We start from the raw sequence: 14702 nt of genomic DNA, 5'->3' as shown, positions 1-14702 counted from the left end.
TCCAGGAGGAGTTGCAGTCAGGGGGCTGAGTAGAAAGGGAGTGAAGTTGGAGCATGGGATCAGTGCCTGAGATGGGTGCTGCCAATAATGGAAAGGAGCCCTGATTGGTGAATCCCAGAGGGCAGACCACATTTAGGTCCCTTGAGAATAGTGATCCTGGACATGGAGGTAACCATTGTGAAAAGAGCAACCATTCTCCAGAACAGAAACCTACTCTCCAAGTACAAGGATTTCACCAGAGCCTTGTCCCTCGAGGGGGAAGGCGTTTCTCCTACTCCAGGCTCTTATCTCATGCAAGGTGCTAGTGGTGGTGGAAAAGTAGGAAACACCAGTGAAAGTCACACCCCAGCAATGCAGGCTCACTCAACACCATGATCTAATCATAGACCACAGAATCCTTCCTTCCTCTCTACTGTGCCACTATACCAAAAAGCCTCTGCATAACTCTAGCCAAGGAAATTAAATTGATTAAACATCGATCAGGGCTGGGCGCGATGGCACATGCCTGAAATCCCAATGGCTCAGGAGGCTAAAGCAGGAAGATGGTGAGTTCAAAGCCAGGCTCAGCAATGGTGAGGTGCTAAGCAACTCGGTGAGATCCTATCTCTAAATAAAATACAAAATAGGGCTGGTGGGCTGGGGTTGTAGTGGTGGAGCGCTTGCCTTCCATGTGTGAGGCACTGGGTTCCATCTTCAGCACCACATAAAATAAATAAATAAAGGTATTGTGTTTATCTACAATTAAAAAACAAAACAAAACAAAAATGATTAAAAAAAAATAAGGCTGGGGATGTGGCATGGTGGATGAGTGTGCCCCTGAGTTCAATCCCTTGTGTGGGGGGGTGGTGGGGTGGTGGTGGGGAATAGATCAGGTCTGGTGGCATTGAGAAGAGGCAAAAGGACAGTGTAGGTAATGAATAACTGGGTCAGGAAGCTGGGACTGATTCAAAAGGAAAGAAAAATGCTAATACCTCTAGAGCACTTCCCCTTCCTCTAAGTGTTGCTATGGTTACCTGCCTCCAGGGAATTGTTCCTCCCTGCAGGGAGTTGTAGGGGTTGTTATGAATGCCTCCTGGGCTCTCCCTTCCTGTGGCACCCCTGGATGGCTTCCCTCCCACCCTTGGATCACTCCACCTTTTGGGTCAAGTGGGCAGAATGAGGGAGAAGGCACAAGAACAAAGAAATTTTAAAATGTATAAAAGGGGCAGGACACCCCCCACTTCTTGGGACACCCTGCTCTGATGCCCCTTCTTCCTCTCAGGAGAAGTCTGTCTGTTCAATTCTTTAAATAAAACTTGCTTTCCATCCTTGCCTCTCTGTTTCTCAGGGATTCAATCTTCACACTGGGGAGAGGACACTAGCCCTGATTCTCATCCCTGTTATCACTGTCTCAGCATGATCTGAGGGTGCAGTTTGGGGCCTTGTAATACAAAGAAGTCACCCATTGGATACTTGCACCAGGCCAAGTGATGGATCAGTGGTTTCACCTGGTTTGAGCCAGTGAAAACAGTGCAGGTGACCATTACCATCATCCCCCATACCTCAGAGGTGTTGTAGCCTTTCTACAACAAGGCTAGTGGGAGTCTAATCATATGTTGCTTCCTTTGTGACCTCTAAAATTGGGGATGTTTTAAGTCTACTAAAAGGAAGTGAAGCTAAGGTATGCTGGTTTCATCATTTGCCAGGGAACAGCTATGAGAAAACTTACTCTCCTCCCCTGTTTAGAGAAGAAAGCTCAACCAGCAGAAGCGTGAGTCAGCTGCATAATTTAGAAACCACCATTTTCATACCGGGGGTGGTGGGGATGGGGTGGGGATGGGAGTGGAGGGTGACCTATTCCCTTATAAATAACTCAAAATAGGGTATTAGTTGAGAGACCCTCAAAGCTGCCCCCCGCATTTCGGATGTGGAGAGAGAAGCCCAGAGAGACAGTTAAACCTCACAGTCACTGTTAACTTATTGGTGGCAGACCATGGTTGAGACAAAGCTCTAAGTCCCAAACTATAATTGAGAGACAGAAAGCACCTGACTCCTGAAGGTCCCCCAGCCAGCAAATCTCCTAGGGTAGGCATGTCCTTTCCTGGAGGGATGGAGGAAGAGGAGTTTGTTTCCTGCTTGAGGAAGGATGAGGTCTGCCCAGGAATGTCTTCCTGACACCTGCTAGGGAACTCTGCCTCATGACTATATGTGCAACTGTCCTTGAACTGGGGGCAGGGAAAGATCCCAGCTGTGCAGTAGTTCCTAGGCAGAGAGGGAGGTGAATTGGTGCAGTGGGAGGCAGTTCCTCTTGTAGCAGAAGCACAAAGAGAGCGCTCACAACAGTGGAGGCACAAAGTCTTTTTGCTTGGGATTACTGGGAAAGGGAAGGAAAGCCTAGGCTTTTGATCAAGAATCAGGAGATTGCTTGCAGAAAGGCGGGGATGAGTTTTCTACCTAGAACTGCACAGTCTAAAAAGGGGCTGCCTCATTCAGAGAATGTGAGAAGTTCAGCATGCAGCTAACCCAGGCTTCCTGGGAGGAGGGGAGTGAGCACTCTGTTCAAAAGGGGAAATTTGGGCTGAATGCAGTGAGTCTTGTAAACCTTAACTAGAATTTGGCTTCTATCCCAAGGGAAACCAAGGACCATTGGAAGTTTTAAGCTCATAACCCTAATCTGTTCAACAAGGAATTGCCCTTAAAGCAGGTAGTGGGAGAAAGTAAAGAAGGGGAAACTCTGGTAATGGCAGTATTTTTATTTTTTGCTATCTGCCACACGTATGCATGCTCATGCTCAGAAATGGTGGTGGCGAGGGTAGAGGGGTATTAACATACCACACTGTTAATGTTTTGAGAAGGGAATGCAGGGTGAACTCAAAGGTAAGCTTTCATTTGTTACTTTTTTTTTTTTTTTTTGGGTACTGGGATTGAACCCAGATGTATTCCACCACTGAGATACATCCCCAGTTATTTTATTTTTTTGAGACAGGACCTTGTTAAGTTGCTAAGGCAGGCTTTGAACTTGAGATCCATGTGCCTTAGCCTCCTGAGTTTCTGGGATTACAGGCATGCACCACTGTGCCCAGCAAGATCCGTGAAACTAAGAGCCAAAGAACAGATTTTCCTCCCAGAAAGAGCATGGCCCTATCCATACTTCATTTCATTTTCTTTGGCTTACAGAACTGTGAGGGAATAGATTTCTGTTGTTTTAAGCTACTCAGTTTGTGGTGGTTTGTTATAGCAACTTTAGAAGACAACACAAGCCAAGTGCAGTGATGCACACCTATGATCCTAGCCAAGTGGAAGGCTAAGAGAGGAGGATGGCAAGTTCTAGGCCAGCCTCAGCAACTTAGTGAGCCCTGGTCTCAAAATAAATAATAAAAAGGCCTGGGGATACAGCTCAGTGATAAAGTGCCCCTGGGTTTAATCCCCAGTACCAATAAAATAAAACAAAATAATAAAATAAAAATAAAGAAGAAAAAAATGTGGTTTCCTGGAAATGGAATAGGGATGGCGAGAGGGGAGAGGTGGAAGGAGAGATGTCAAAAGACAAGAGTAAACTTTTGAAGATAAATATTCTCATTATTATGATCGTGGTGAAAACAATCATGGGTGAAAATATGCCAAATTGAAAACATGTCAAATTGAGTACCTAAAAATGCATTTATTTTAATTCCATTATGTATTAATAAAGCCATTAAAGACATACATGGTCTCAAACAAGACTCTTCTTGCAACATTGTCTTTTCCAAGTAGCCCATCTAAAACTGACATACTGTGTGTTCTCAAGAGACTGCTCATGAGACAAAACTGTATTAGAAGAACAGCCAAATAAACTAAAAAAGATTATGGTGCTCAAAACTTGAAGCACTGTTGTGTGCAACATAAGCCATCCATCTTGTCTTTATGAATAGTTAGTACCAAGACTAATAGTGAGACAGATTTTGGTTCAAAGAACTTTCTTGTAGTGATGTCCACAGATAAAATAGCTGTTGGAGCAGCTGATGAGAAGCTGTCTAGAGATGGTAGATGCCTCTTGGCCTCTTTTCTCTGTTGGACCCTATTTTTCTTATCTTCCTAATTTCTGCTTCTACTCACCCTCTTAACATTCTGTTGGAGCATGTACTTTAATAACTTCCAGAAAAACTGGAGTAAAACATTTAAAAATTTTACATGGAAGAGTCATTGTTTGGATAAAATTCTAGGCAAATGGGAGATAGTGCTCTTTTGCCTTTTAGCTCTTAGTGAAGTTATCAAGAAGTATTGTCACCGGTTTTAGAATTTCATCTTTATTCTTAGTGTTATGAAGTTTCACAATGATGTGCTTTTGTTGGGCTTTGATTTTTCCCTTCACGTGAAGCTATATACAGCATTTTCAGTTGGATTCATGCCATTTTTCTGGGAAATTAAAAAAAAAAACTTCCATTCTGTTGCTTTTTCTTACTGCAACCCCCAAGTTCTCTCCTATTTCCTATTTTCAATCTTTTGTCCTTTTGTTCTACTTGTGGAGATCTTTTTCTTATTCCCCAGGGGGAGTGCAACTAAAGTTTGAACAGCCATTATTGATTTTCCAATTTAATTTGTTGCAAACATCAAATAAAAACCTGGGAAAATGCTTTAAAAAAAAAAAAAAGAGTGGAGAGGGAGAGAGAGAGAGAGGGGGGGGGGGAGAGAGGGAATTTTTTTAATATTTATTTTTTTTTAGTTTTTGGCGGACACAACATCTTTGTTTGTATGTGGTGCTGAGGATGGAACCTGGGCCGCACGCATGCCAGGCGAGCGCGCTACCGCTGGAGCCACATCCTCAGCCCCAGAAAATGCTTTAATAGCTAAGCATTTCTTTTGCAGGATTTTATACTGCTAGAATTCATATATATATATATATATATATATATATATATATATATATATATATATATATATATTTTTTTTTTTTTTTTTTTTTTTTTTAAATTCCAGTTGTAATAGGGAAGAGAGGTGGGAGGGAAAAAGAGGGAGAAGGGGAGTTGCATGGAAGATGGAAGGAGAACCTCATTGTTAAACAGAATACATATATGATGTAGTGATGAGAAAAAGAAAAGTGTGTCACATTAGATTGGATAGAGAGATTGGGAGAGGAGGAGAGAAGTAGGGGGGGATAGGAAGGGCAGCAGAATAGAATAGACAATATGATTGATGTATGTACATTCCATGTATGTATTATATGTCAAAATACATTCTGCTGTCATGTATGACTAAAAAAAAAAAATAAATCGTATGGTAAAAAAAAAAAATACAGTTGTAGATGGACAGAATGCCTTTATTTTATGTGGTGCTAAGGATCAAACCCAGTGTCTCACACATGCTAGGAAAGCGCTCTGCCATTGAATTATAGCCCCAGCCCTAGAATTTATATTTTATTAGAATTTTCATATATATGAGGTTTGTCAGTCTGCTCCCTCCACCCCCAACCCCCGCCCATGCTGGGTGCTGAGTCACATATCCAGCCATTGTTATTGTTCATTTTGAGACAGGGTATTGATAAGTCCCTTAGGACCTCACTAAATTGCAGAGGCTGGTTTCAAACCTGTTATCCTCCTGCCTCAGCCTTCCCAGTTGCTAGGATTACAGGTAAGTGCCCCAGATGTCTTCTTTATTCCTAATCTGGTAATAATTTATTTTCTCACTATCCCTGTACTATCCCTGGTAAATCCTAACTCAATGTTCTATTCAATATAATTAGTAGCTATAAAAGTATATATAATATATATAAAGCTACTCCTTCCAAAATAGCTCCTAAAGTAATCACCAATATTCCTTTCTCTAGGGGAACATGGAACAGAAGGTAGGCCTCATGTAAAGGCAGTATATTTAGCAAAATTTTAGGCTAAGAATTAAATCTGTATCAGGTAGTTTTCCAAGTCCCAGATGTTTATACTAGAAGGAAAGTGTAAGTGCTAGAATTAAGGGGCGAGGGATTCAGTGCTTTTTTTCTCTCCCAATCTTGGTGAAAATCAAGTATTAGAGGTAATGGGGTAATGGTGGCTATAACTTGCAGAGTTTAGTGAAACCATATGTATATGCCATGTCTCACTGAGTACACAATCTTAAATTAACAATGGGGGCTTAAAAACAATGTATTAAAAATCCAATTAATTGGAAAATGACCTTGGGACTTAAATACAAATATTTCACAAAAGGTACAGGTTGATAAGTATTATAAAAATGGTAAATAAACAAAAAGAAATGGCTGCAACATTATATTAATCAGGCTTGGAATTTTTTTTTTTTTTTTGGCGGTACTAGGGATTGAACCCAGGGGTGTTCTACCCCAAAGCTACATTCCCACCAGACCCATTTTTTTTTTTTTTTTTTTTAGACATGGTCTCACTAAGTTAACCAGGCTGGCCTCAAACTCGTGATAATCCTACCTCAGTCTATAAATTTGCTGGGACTATAGGCATGTGCCACCACACCTGGCTCAGTCTAGTCTTGGACTTTTTAATACAACTTCTATTCACCAGAGGGAAGTGTACATTTAAAATGTGGCCCAAAAGAAAGAGACTCAAATATGTAACACTCTATATAAAGTTCTGTTTTCCTGGCTAAACAATAACAAGGTGAAGATAAATAATCCAAACCAAACTCCTACCTCTTTTTTTTTCTTCTTTTTTGTTTTTTGGTGGTACTGGAGATCGAACCCAGAGCCTTGTGCATGTAAGGCAAGCACTCTACCAACTGAGTTATATCCCCAGCCCCTTCGAGCTCTTTTGAGGGGAATAAACTGCAGCTTCTGGAAGCAGATATTGCTTCTTCTTCACTCTGGGTCCTCCCTGGCTGTAGGAGAGCAATGGGATGTAAAGATAGGGATAAGGTAAACAATTGTCATCAAGTAGTACTCAGTCATTGCTCTTAAAGAATTTGGCCCAATAACATGGAGAGACTACAATTACTCTTAAGTGTATAATTTCTTAAAGTGTTTAAAAACTTGTTTTCAATAATTCTTAAAAAGGCGCAACAATCCAAAGAAATAAATGGGCACTTGAATGGTTCAAACAACAAAACAAAAAGCTCTGACTTCATATTTTATATCCTTGATCCAGTACATTTGAATGTAAAACATTTCCTATTTATTTATTTATTTTTGGTACTGGGCATTGAATCCAGGGGCATTTAACCACTGAGGCACATCCCCATCCCTTTTTAATTTTTTTTTTCTTTTAATTGTTGATAGACCTTTCTTTCTGGTTTTTTTTTTTTTTTTTAATTTATATGTGTTGCTGAGAATCGATGCTTCACACATGCTAGGCAAGTGCGCTACCACTGACCACAGCCCCAGCCCCATCTCTGGCCCTTTTTATAACTTTTTAAAATATATTTATTAATTTTTTTTAGTTGTAGATAAACACAATACCTTTATTTTTATTTATTTATATGTGGTGCTGAGGATCGAACCCAGGACCTCGTATGTACTAGGCGAGTGCTCCACCACTGAGCCACAACCCCAGCCTCCCCATCTCCAGCCCTTTTTAATATTTTATTTAGAGACAGATTTTTGCTGAGTTGCTTAGTACCTCACTAAAAGTTGCTAGAGTTGGCTTTGAACTCACAATCCTCCTGCCTCAGCCTCCCAAGCTGGTGGTATTGTAGGCGTGGCCATTGTGCCCAGCAAACATTTTAGTTTTGATATAGGGTCTCCCTAAGTTGCCAAGTGAGGCTCACTTCAAACTTGTGATCCTTCTGCCTCAGCCTCTTGAGCTACTAGGAATAGACACAAGCAAATCGCTAAACATTTTTATTTTTCATTAAATTATATGCTAAGCTGGAGATTCCTGAAGGTAAGGATTTAAAGAGAAAAACTGATGGTTCCCCGATGAGCAGGGCAATAATTCTACTAAATAAAACTTCCCTTTTCTTTCTATTCATAAAACAGACAAATGAATCATTGCTCTCTACTTTATTATTTTTCAATTTTCTCAACACATGAACTGTAGCTCACTTTGAGAGTTTTCAGTGCATTTCACAGCAAAAAATAAAAGGGAATCATTAAAATGGTTGTACACAAAACAATTCTTTTTCTTATAATTTACAATTTGTTGAAAAAATTGTTTTGTAATTTTCATCCTACTATCACCCCTCCAACAGAACACAATTTGTCAGAGCACAAAGCTTAAACTTCTTATGATGATGCAACAGACACAGCCATCTACCACGGCTGATGAATAACAGGTACATATTATGCACACTGATTGGAAGACCACATCAGAAGAAACAGAGTAAGGCACCACTCTTGGAAAATTAAGGTAGCTTGCAGTAACAAGTGCTGAGCACCATAAGCAGGTACTCAATAAATACTTGACTGAATGATGAAAACCATAATTAGAGCTATTCTTTTAATTGCCAGCAATTCTTCAACCTCAATAAAATACTGATTTTAAAAAAGATTTGTACCTGAATACAACTTCCTGATATCTTTTTATTTCATACTTTCCTCAGCATTTAAGTTTACTTGAAAAGAAAATAAAACCATACACTCCATGTGTTCAGTCACATATACATGTATAACTGAATTACTGACAAATACAAATAGTCATTTGTTTTAACTTTTGAATGAACAGAGGTAAGGTAAGCAAACTTGTTCAGAGGGATAGTACATAATACTGAATATTAATTAACCTACAAGTGAAAAAAAGATAAGGAAAAAAAGTAACAGTTTTATTTTTCAATATTTGCTATTTTCTTTAATGCCTTAGTTCTTAAAAGGCCAAAATCTCATCATATTGACATGAACACATTTAAAAAATTGTCTCTCAAGTGTAATATTTAATAAAACTAGATATTGAAAAATGTTCTGAAATTTTTCAAGTCAAGGTTGTTTTCAAGTATATTAAAATGCTCAGAAGAAAAAATTCTCCATGGTTATAATTCTAATCAATTTATAAATATTCTTTTTAAAAGAGTTCCAACAGAGGTGGATAATGGATAAGTTCCTCAGACACAGGCACACAGTCTTTTTGAAGAAAAAGAATGCCTTGTTACTACAATCTGGTGATTTTTTTTTTTTTTTTAATAACACTGATTTCAGGCACAACGGCTGAATCCACTTCTGGGTCATGTTCTTCTTCCTCTTGGTTGGTTTATAAGAGTAGTGAATACTTCAGTTATGGATAGAAAGCAAAACACAAACTCTGGAAGACACTTCACTTTTCACTACAAAGAAATCAAAGTCACTGAGTCCTCACTGTTGTGTGTATCCGCTGCCCCTGTGCAAAAATAGGTATTCAAACAGCTTTAAGGACCAGGAACTAGATGAAAGATTAATCATCTAAAATTCAGGTAAAAGGTTTTAAGATGGTATTGCTCACATCACATGAACAGGTTGGTGAGAGGTCCCTCGTGTTTCTTTAACACTTTGGTCTTGCTGCAGTATAATAGTGCCCAAGTAGGTATATTCATGTTCAGTTAGTTTCCGTCTGTGCAATCAGGAAGCAGGTCACTCAGTGCAATGAATCCAGTCCGGGAAGGTTGAGGGTAAACAGAGAAGAACCTCATTTGGTCAAGTCTTAAGAGAGCATGTATCACTCTGCTGCTTGTGCTGTTGAAATTACCTTCCAAAGGGGTTTGTGATAAACCCAGCCATCTCCCTGAAATAAGGAGAAGGGGAAGAACAATTCAGCTAATATTTTCAAAATTAAAACCAAAACTCGAACTACATCTTCACTGAAATGGAATTCTATTTTATCATTTAATAAGACAACTTTTTGTGAAGTAATAAAGCGTCTGTGCTTAAGATGTCAGTTTAGCTAGAATTGTGTGAGATCTAGTACAGGAGAACCTAGGTTGTGACCTATGAACATTTTGTTTTTGCAGGAGTCACGTGCAGCAATTCTGCCATTTTTTGCCAAGATGCTACAGATTGAGGCTCTCTCAATTATGGGCCACAGGTGGATCACAAAGAAATGTCATGAAGGTATTAGCTGTTTTCCTATCTGGCATCTATACTACCCAAATGCTGTTTTTTTGGTTCTTTCTGACCTTTTTGGGTCCTATGAATAGGATACTGGAAGGAGACAGAGAGTCAAAGAGTGAACTAAAAATGGGAGAAGAGTAAAGTGAAGAAAGAAGAGCTATAGTGAATGTGTGCTTTGGCTCACTGGATAGGAACTTAGCAGAGTTAAGATCAGGGTAGCGAAGATCATAGTTCATTGTTTATAGGACTAGGCAGAGTCAGATGTGAACCTATGTCTATACCCCTGTGTGTCCTTCAATTTATTTGTATTTATTTATTTATTTTAATAGGAGCCAACTCAATTTTATTTAGGAAGTAAGACTAGTTTCAAACTGCTTATGGGGCAGGGCTGAGGCAGTGTTCTACAAACAGAAAGTTTGTAGAACAAACATTTACAAACTAGGAAGTGAAAAATAAAATTTCCTTAATGTAGTAAAAATAATAGTTTGATTTTGGAGCTGGGGGCATTTATTCCACAAAAATACTTTATGATACATGGTTACTCTGAGATACGCAGCTCCATCCTGGCCCTTAGGGATCTTTCTCATATCCTTTGTGTGTTCTACTAATTCACGGCAACAACAAATATTTATAGTTCCAGGTATTGCTGTAGGTGCTTTGGATTCAACAGAGAACAAAAATGGACAACACATTTCTGCCCTCTGGAAGCTTACATTTGTCTGAGATACAGAAAACAAACAACCATTTAATAAATTATGTGAAATGTTTGTTATTAAAATAAAAGAAGGAGTAAGAGAAGTCTGGCATGTCCCGTCATGCTAGGAATTAGATGAACTTCATAAGTCACAAAAGATGATTTTAGTAACAAATGAAAGCAACTGCAAGGTGGTCTGCAGTGCAAAATTCATGATAAACTATGTGAGTACAAAGTGCTGTTGCTTCACAGTGGTCTCAGCTACCAAAAAATCACCCTGAAAAACTGTGTTTAAGGTTGGGCATGGTGGAACACACCTGTAACCCCAGCAGCTCCAGAGGCTGCGACCGGATGATCATGAGTTCAAGGCCAGCATCAGCAGCTCAGTGAGGTCCTAAGCAACTCATCGAGACTCTGCCTTTTGGATTGTAAAGAACTTTCCTAGGATCTAACTACTAATATTTCTGGTGTATTGGCCAGGATGTGATGATGGTGCTGGTCTTGAGAGACCTGTGTGGCGGGTGGTTCACGCTGAAGTCCATTGTGCCCCTCAGACCAAACAGGACGGCTCCACCAGAGAATTCTGGGATCTCCTTCACCTAGAGAGCCTGCGCTGGATAGAGCAGCTTCCAGCACCCAGACTCTCTGGTATGTTCCTCTTTAATAATTCCTGTGCAGTCTCTGGAAAAGGTAAGGTCCCGGGACCCAGGATTATAGAAAGGCCTGTCCCTAAGGATAGAATGAAAGACTGATCACCTCCCAGGGCCACCTGTCAATTTATTTGTATTTTTAAAAATATTTTTTATGTATTTACTCTATTTACCTTCTTCCAAAAAATGATTTAAGGATGGCAATTATTTGGCTCATGTGATAAGGATTCCCTCCTTAACCAAACTAGTCAGGCTCCTTTGAGTTGTCTTCTTGAATAAGCCTCAATCCTTGACCTACTGAGCCCAGTTTTAGCAAAGAATCCTGAGGACCAATTTACTGAGAATACACCACCCTTGATATCCAATAAGCCTTCCCACTTCACTCTCAAAAATAAATAAGTACCTCTTAATAATTTTCCATCCATCCCTTCACCCCAACTAACTCAAATTCCCCACTTGTTACTACTGTTTTCAAAATTGAGTGCAATCTATCTTCTACTGCACTAATCTTTTGTTAAAAAAAAATATATAAATATATATATATTTTTAGTTGTAGACATACCCAATACCGTTATTTTATTTATTTATTTTTATGGGTGCTGAGGATTGAACCCAGCGCCTTATATATGTAAGGCAAACGCTCTACCAACTGAGCTACTTGAATAAAGTCTTCCTTCCTGTCACAGTAATTTCTCCTTCACAATAGCAACCACAAGGTTGTTAATTAAAATCACCTGGTGGATAAATCGTAATTCATGTTGTTCCAAAAAGATGTCAGCTAATCACATTATAGAATGTTACATTCAGAAGAGAAGACATGCTGTCTGATCACCTCACTTTACAGATAAAGAAATGGAGGCTATGGGAAGCTAAATGAATTGCCCAACTTCATCTAGGAAGGGACAGAGCTCTTTTCAGTAAGTCCTCAAAGGCTGTGCCTTCAAATGCCTGCCCTTGTACACATTTTCTTTTTTGATCTTTACAATGTACTTATTTACTCACATTTTATAGCTGGGGAAACTTAGCTTAGAAATGGCAAATGAACTATCCAAGGTACATTCTAGGGTCAAACTTAGCATATATACTACCTATGTGTGTTACATACAGGAAATTTGAAACATTCACTTAAGAAGATAAAACCAATAGATTCTAATGGGAAGTGTTAAATAGCAAATGGGGGAAAAAAATGGAAGATCCATCTATCTATATCTCTCTATTTTATCTCTCTATTCTATCTACCTGTCTACTTATCTCAGAGGGAGAGTAGAGAGACATTAATTTTTAAAAATAAAATGTATAAGTTATGGCTCAGTGGAAGAGCACTTGCCTGGCATGTGTGAGGCCCTGGGTTCAATCCTCAGCACCACATATTAGTAAACAAATTAATAAAATAAAATTTATAAGTGACAGCAATTCAACAAAGCCTGGTAAGCCAAAGTTCTAAGCAGAGATATGAATTTTAGCCTGAATTCCTATAGAACATACCTCTTTAATAAAATATTTGGTTTTCCAAGGTGTGCCTGTTTCAGTACGGTGCCTTTCTTCTGTCCTCTGCCGTTCTTCCAGTGTTCGTTTATGCTCTGTGGCCTTATCAATTTCAGATTCCCTCAGAGAGTCTGTCACATTTTTCCATAATCGCCTAAAATCCAAAAACTGCATATTTCACATTTGTTTTTTAAAAGATAATTAAATAGGGTGATAGCCTCAAAATTACAATGATTTCTAAAAATTACATTTGCTAAATCAAATCTGCAATTTTATGCCTATGAGTTACCACAGTGCTGACACTATGGCCCTAAGGTTGATATTCAGGTTGCTTTTGCTTCTTTTAAAATTAAAAATAATTTTCTTTCTTTCCTCTCTTCTTTTCTTTCTTTTTGGTACTGTGGACTAAACCCAGGGGTGCTTTACCACTGAGCCACATCCCTATTCCATTTTGTTTTACTTCGACACAGGGTCTAAGTTGCTGGAGTTGGCTTTGAACTTACAATCCTCCTTCCTCAGCCTGCTGAGCTGCTGAGATTATAGGGGTGCACCAGTATGCCTGGCCCATTTGTATTTTTGAACATGATGAAATAACAGGACTGATTTTCAGTATTGCCAAAAGTCAGTGTTGCACAGTGGTCTTTGAGAAAAGCAAACTAATGAGGGGAATCCTATGAGTGTTTCAACTTATTGCTTAGAGAATTTACAGGTCACAGGGAGGGAGAAGTTGAAACCTCAAGCAAATGAAAAACACCAGAACAATTCTTTCAGGGAAGAATAGTCTGTTCAACAAATGATGCTGGGACAACTGGACATGCATGCAAACAGCGAACTCATTAGATCCTCATATCACACCACTGATAGAAATTAACTCAAAGAGGATTATAGACTTCAGTGTAAGGCTTCTAACATTAAAACACCAAAGAGAAGCTTATAGGAGAAAATCTTTGAGACTTCAAGAGATTTCTTAGGTACAATACCAAAACCACAATTCATAAAACCCATTGATAATACTACCTTATCAAAAGTAAAAACTTATATTGGAAAAAAACACAATAAAAAAAAATGCTGAATGCAGTGGTGCATGCCTGTAATCCCGTAGCTCGGGCGGGTGAGGCAGGAGGATTGAAATTTAGAGGCTTCAACAACTTAGTGAGATACTAAGTAACTTAGAGAGACCCTCTCTCAAAATAAAAAGCAAAAAATGTTGGAGATGTGGCTCATGAAGTGCCCCTGGGTTCAATCTCACCCACCAGTCACATACAAAAAAAAAGAGTAGGAGACTAGGAAAAAAATTGTAGAATACATATACAATAAAGAATTTTAATCTAGAATTTACACAGATCTCCTACAACCCCAAAGGAAGACAGACAATTCAATAGAAAAAATGGGTAAAATATATTAAAACACATTTCATAATGAAGAGAGATGGCTAACAAGCCCTTGAAAATATGGCCAATACCATTCATTAATCATTAGGGAAATATAAATTAAAACCATTTTTATTTCATACCACTAGAATGGGTATAAGAAATAATACAGCCTGGTGCAGTGGTGCACACCTGTAATCCCAGCGGTTCAGGTGGCTGAGCCAGGAGGATTGCAAGTTTAAAGCCAGCCTCAGCAAAAGTGAGGCGTAAGCAACTCAAGTGAGACACTGTCTCTAAATAAAATACAAAATAGGTTTAGGGATGTGACTCAGTAGTGACTGAGTGCCCCTGAGTTCAATCCCCAGGACCAAAACAAACAAACAAACAAACCCCCAAACAAACCAAATAATACAGACTCTATTAGCATAGATATGGAGAAATCAGAACCTTAATACATTGCTGGTAGGAATGTAAAATGGTATAGTTATTTTGGAAAATAGTTTGGCAGTTTTCCCAAAGTTTAAACATAAAACTACCATACAACCCAGCAACTGTACGTGTAGTATTTATCCAAGAAA

At 38.9% G+C, this 14702-nt stretch overlaps 1 protein-coding gene across 4 annotated transcripts in view; it reads right to left on the bottom strand.

The window, feature by feature from the left end:
- Positions 1 to 7897: 7897 nt before the first annotated feature.
- The window catches only part of Osbpl11 (oxysterol binding protein like 11), a 78327-nt gene continuing 71522 nt past the window's right edge, over positions 7898 to 14702 (bottom strand). For all 4 annotated transcript variants that reach the window (XM_076867252.1, XM_076867251.1, XM_076867253.1 and 1 more), the window contains exons 13-14: positions 12755 to 12908; positions 7898 to 9599 (exon numbers count right to left, since the gene is read on the bottom strand). In XM_076867252.1, coding sequence (XP_076723367.1) covers positions 9534 to 9599; positions 12755 to 12908 — 220 coding nt within the window. In that variant the 3' untranslated portion in view covers positions 7898 to 9533. The remainder of the gene's footprint in view (positions 9600 to 12754; positions 12909 to 14702) is intronic.

The sequence above is a fragment of the Callospermophilus lateralis genome, chromosome 10, assembly GCF_048772815.1.
Source record: "Callospermophilus lateralis isolate mCalLat2 chromosome 10, mCalLat2.hap1, whole genome shotgun sequence".
Taxonomy (NCBI): Eukaryota; Metazoa; Chordata; class Mammalia; order Rodentia; family Sciuridae; genus Callospermophilus; species Callospermophilus lateralis.
The sequence above is the reverse complement of the archived record's forward strand: the minus strand, read 5'-3'. Positions and strand labels throughout refer to the sequence as shown.